Here is a 5,613-nt window from a genome sequence, read left to right on the forward strand (position 1 = left end):
GATCACCAAATCAGCATATTAGAATGATTTCTGAAGGATCATGCGACACTGAAGACTTAGAAGACTGAAAAAAAGCTTCACCATCATACAAATTAAATCATATTTTAAAATATATTACAAATCAGTTTGTATAAGAGATTTCTTACAAAAACATAAAAAAAAGTGCTCAAAATACAGTAAAAATAGTAATATTATCAGTACTATCATAATATAATATAATATACAATATTATAATATTACAAAATAATGATTTATATTTGAATATATTTTAAAATGTAATTTATTCCTATAATGGCAAAGCTACATTTTCAGCATCCACTTCAGTGTAAATACTTTATATTTTACTTTATATGTGATTCATTTTTTTCAGGATTCTTTGATGAATAGAAGTTTCAATAGAATGGCAATTATTTGTAACATTAAAATGCATTTACTGTCACTTTTGTTCAATTTAACGCATCCTTGCTGAATAAAAGTATTAATTTCTTAAAAATAAAAAATAAAAAAAACTTGCTGACCCCAAACTTTTCAATGGTAGCAAAAAGTTATGTATATAAATATTTTAAAATGAATTGGTGGTCAATATTTAAATTAAATTCTACACACTTTAATTCAAAACAGGCAAAAAGAAACAAAGAGAAAAAATACAATAAATAAAAAAGAAACAAAGAAAAGAACAATTGTTCATTTAACAGCAGTTTTTACTTTTTGAAGAATTTGATAGATCTTATAAAACTTCTAGAAACAAAAAGTTCATCCTCTTCACGCATGGTAAAATAGGTGATGTAGTTCATTCATTATTAGTGCTGACTGAGTTGTACCCAGTAACTCATGGCTCTGGTCCTCTAAATTGACATCCAGGTCTGCACATCTCGGGTCACAGAGTCTGCATTTCTGTACTCTGCAGCCACAATGTCCACCTAGATAAAAACATTCACTGAGAACAACAAAATTGCAGAGAAATCAACCCATATATTCAGTGCACCAAGGCTGAGGACAACATCAGATCCTCTCTGTGATGAATCCACTGAAGGCTGTAAAGCTTTCAGACACGACTCAGAGAGTTAGTCCTTGGGTAGAAATACAGAGAAAATTATAAAGAAAGATACATAGCAGCAGCTCATCTAGCTGTCACTCAAAATTGAATGAATAGTACTAAAGAATTTAAAACAGGTTTAGGAGTACAAGGGATCTCTGGAGGGCAGGTTGAATCAGCAATCAAAGTTACACTACCGCTCTTTTTTTATGTTTTATAAATTTTTTTTTAAAGCAATGAGTACTTTTACTCGGAAATGGATTAAATTGAGTAAAAACACAGTGTTACAAAAGAGTTCTATTTCAAGTAAATTCTGCTCTTTTAAACTATCTGTTCATTATTTATTCGGTATCATGATCATGAAAAAATGTATCATGGTTTCCACAAGAAACATTGATAATAATAAGTACTGATCACCAAATCAGCATATTAGAATGATTTCTGAAGGATCATGCGACACTGAAGACTTAGAAGACTGAAAAAAAGCTTCACCATCATACAAATTAAATCATATTTTAAAATATATTACAAATCAGTTTGTATAAGAGATTTCTTACAAAAACATAAAAAAATCTTTCCAAACCCAAACTTTTGAACAGTCATGTTTATACAGCTCAACAAACACACATCAGTTGCTTTTCCTATCCTTTTTTCCCAGATTTATTCAAAGAACACATTAAAATACAGTGAAACCACATTTTAGGGATTTACACATTATCTATGGTTGTCACATGATGTCATCATGTTGCATGTTAAATTTTTGAAACATAATAAAACTTTATTTACTTATAATTTTTGTCCAAGTTTGTGTAAAAACCCATTAACATTTGGCTGCCTTTTAAAAAAAATGATTCAAGAAAAAGATGAATATATTATGATTTGCACCCAGTTTTCTGTTGTATACTGCACATTTTGCCAAGTGTAGCTGGTCATATGGATAGAAAAAATGTGCATACTATACAGTGCACATACTATATACTTCAGAAATATTAGTGTGGTAGTGTTCTGAAAATAGTTATGACACAAATTTAAACAGCATTCTTTGTTAATTTATAAGGGGCCCTGGTTTTCTATCCATTCGTACAGATTGCTGTACTGATGTAATTCAGAGGTACAGATGAACATTAAACTGCAGGGGAAGCTGTGACACTTCAGATGGAATGAGTGATGAAGGATAGTAGAGACAGATGACCTTAGTCCTCTGTGCCTCACCAAATCACTGCTCTGACTCCTTTGCAGGCTTCCATACTCACAATACTTCGGAGGGGTGTCTGCTGTAACCCCAGAGCAGTACCTCAAGATGAACGGCTTTCCGAACCAATATTGGGGCTGGGGAGGAGAGGACGATGACATCGCAGCTCGGTGAGGATGGCAGAATTTTTATAATGCGTTTGCGTGAGTTATTTCAACATAATGGAATGTAGTAGAGATCAAAGTAACTGGCACGTCTACATCAGAAATGCATCCTGTTAAGCATTTGTGTTGCACGTCTGTCATCTCTCCATCACCATTTTGTTTTCAGTTCACGTTTGCATTGGTCTCTTGCCATAATTCTCATTTTCACTGCATCCGTCTATCCCTCATGCCCTCCCCCGCATAGCCACATGAGGGACCAGTAAGTACATGCATGAATCACTAGATTGGACTCAAGGCTTCCAACTATTTAGGTGTCAGTACTCTTCAGTGATTACTGCCCTTTTATTCAATAATACATTCAAGTAATTTTATTTCTGTGACAATAAGAAACATGCTGTAGAGGATTAAAAGTTGTTGAAGCCTTGAAACCAGAATGAGTCAGGTGTAGTAGATTATTAGTAGTGTTGAGGATTTGAATCACATTTTCTTTATGGTTAGTTCTCTCTTAAGTGTCTTTGGCATGAATAGGATTGAGCATCATGAGGAATCTAATGAATCTGTTTCTGATTCCTCATTAGCAGTTCCGTTAATGATTCTTTTAGAGCTTTTGAGGAATGTGTATTTGAAAAAATCCATGATGAGATCATTTTAATAATAAATAAATTTCAAAATTCTGGAAAAAACTTTTTACTGACTTTTCTTTTACTGTCTTTTGTATAGGCGGCATATATTCAAAACAATAATTGGCCTAACTGTGTATTAAATAACCGTGCTAAAACTAAAATGTGGCATATGTCATTCCGCCATTATTTTGATAAAATACTACCGACAAAACACATAGTGTGCATGCTTAACTACACTTTGTCATATGAACAAGCAGTCGGTAACTACATTAAATCTCATAAGTCTTAAGTGCAACATTGTGAGTTGTGCTTGTGTTATTTTTACAAAAAAAAAGGCTCATACGTTGATGAATCAGACTACACTGGTAGCACTATATGTGTTTGATTCATGCTCATATTAGTCATTTGTTGGTAAATTGGACTGGTTGAGGTATATGTATTTGATTCAGTAAATGATAATGGAATCATTTGGTCAAGAGTCAATGGACTACACTGGTCATGCTGAAAAGTTTTGATTCACTACAAAAATCTGGCTCATAAGATTTGTTCGTTCAGTAACCTAACTATATATATATATGTATGTATGTATGTATGTATGTATGTATATATATATGTATTTTTTTTACGTCTGTTTTCACACTATAGATTCAGTAGTAGTGCATGACTCTTTGTCAAAATGTTTTAGTACACATTCATGAACCATTAATGGACCATTAATGTAATTGGCTATTTTGAATAAGAGCTAAGTCGCAAACTGCTCAACATCTTTGACAAGGCAGAACCTCTGAGTCCATCAGTGTTTTTTCTTTTCTTTCTTGCCGTTTAATATTCCTGCATGGTTTGATTTCACAATGAGCGATTTTTCAGGGTACAGATCAAATCTAGTCCCAGACGAAAAGTATTTTTGGAGATAATCCAGGACCCAGCTTTATGTGTTTTGGGAAAACTGACATTGCATGTATTCTTGGAGAACATTTTGAAGGGCGTATCAGCTCATGGTGATTTGCAAACCTGGCTGTCGCATAATTAGCCGTCAGTAGCCTTGCCTGACTCAGATGACTCAGATGGCTGAACCAGAGGCAAGAACACAAAGTTTTAAGTATTTAAAAGCTGGATTAGACTCTCCAACTTTAGATGAACCTTTTGAGGATTTTCAGTTGTGGTTAGAACCTTTTTACATAAAAATCCTCAACAACAGTAGTTTTTTTTAGCTAGTTCACATCCATCTGGCCCACCTTGCGGACTCTACTGGAAATAGTTTTCCTGCTGTGCTTTGTGCCGCTCTTTCTTTTGTCTCTGTCCCTTTGATACTTCATACCATCCTTCTTCAGGTTTTTTTTTTCTTCTTATATGTTACTGTTTCTACTTGCCTTGTGGTTTTGTCTTTAGAGTCCGTCTCTCTGGGATGAAGATAATGCGCCCGCCTTTGGCCATTGGTCATTATAAGATGATCAAACATAAAGGAGATCAGGGTAATGAGCAGAACCCGAGAAGGTGATGTTACTTGGCAAAATATATTATAAACTTAGTGTTGGTACTAGGGTTGAAAAGGGACAGAAATTTCTGGTAAATTTCCAGAAACTTTCCATGTTTTTTTTGGGAAACTTTCAGGAAAATTTTGGAAGGTTTCTGGAAATTTTCCACCCTTTTGCAACCCTAGTTGGTACAATTTAAAAATAATGGTTCCAAATGGGGGTTTCCACAGCGATGCCATAGGAGAGTCATTCTGGGTTCCCCAAAGAACCTTTAAGTGAACAGTTCTTAAAAGAATCATTATTTTTCTTGGTGTGAAGAACATTTTAATCTAAAGAACCTTTTTCCACTGTAAGAGGCTTTTGTCCATCAAAAAGGTTCTATGGATGTTAAAGGTATGGAACCATAGATGGCAATAAAGAACCTTTATTTTTAAGAGTGTATGGATAGATAAGTTTAGTATTTAATCCATTTGTTCAGTCTGTTTATTGAGTCAGTTCCTCTTCATGAATTTGTTCTTGTAGGTTTGACTTGCTGAAGCGCACAAGGCTGAACTGGCACTCAGATGGACTGAACTCACTGACTTATGAGCTCCTATCCAAAGAGTTGGAGCCATTGTACACTAATTTGTCTGTCAACATTGGGGATGATCCACACCGTCCCCCTGTGAAGGCTCCACCTCGGAAGTCAGAGCCTCAACCCGCTCCAGCTAATAAAACGAAGACTGAAAAAGTGGGTGCGGTCATCAATCATAATGCTACAAAAGTGGAGCCCACCCACTTGAAGGCCAATAATGAAAGTTCAAATGTTGGTCAAAAAGCTCCTTTGAACCAGGAGGTGGGATGATACTGATAATGGAGTATCCACAGACAATTCAGTTATTCGCAAACTGCTCAACATCTTTGACAAGGCAGAACCTCTGAGTCCATCAGTGTTTTTTCTTTTCTTTCTTGCCGTTTAATATTCCTGCATGGTTTGATTTCACAATGAGCGATTTTTCAGGGTACAGATCAAATCTAGTCCCAGACGAAAAGTATTTTTGGAGATAATCCAGGACCCAGCTTTATGTGTTTTGGGAAAACTGACATTGCATGTATTCTTGGAGAACATTTTGAAGGGCGTATC

The 5,613-nt window shown here is 34.9% G+C and overlaps 1 protein-coding gene across 1 annotated transcript in view; it reads left to right on the forward strand.

Annotated features, from left to right (window-relative positions):
• Positions 1 to 5,364, forward strand: part of LOC107712663 (beta-1,4-galactosyltransferase 3-like) — a gene marked incomplete at its 5' end in the record, with an annotated part of 7,344 nt that extends 1,980 nt beyond the window's left edge. The window contains 3 exons of the mRNA XM_016517972.1: positions 2,276 to 2,398; positions 4,405 to 4,509; positions 5,013 to 5,364. Of these exons, the coding sequence (XP_016373458.1) occupies positions 2,276 to 2,398; positions 4,405 to 4,509; positions 5,013 to 5,334 (550 nt within the window). The remainder of the gene's footprint in view (positions 1 to 2,275; positions 2,399 to 4,404; positions 4,510 to 5,012) is intronic.
• Between the last annotated feature and the right edge of the window lie 249 nt (positions 5,365 to 5,613).

This window comes from Sinocyclocheilus rhinocerous, unplaced genomic scaffold (genome assembly GCF_001515625.1).
Source record: "Sinocyclocheilus rhinocerous isolate Xijiao unplaced genomic scaffold, SAMN03320098_v1.1 scaffold418, whole genome shotgun sequence".
NCBI classification, from domain to species: Eukaryota; Metazoa; Chordata; class Actinopteri; order Cypriniformes; family Cyprinidae; genus Sinocyclocheilus; species Sinocyclocheilus rhinocerous.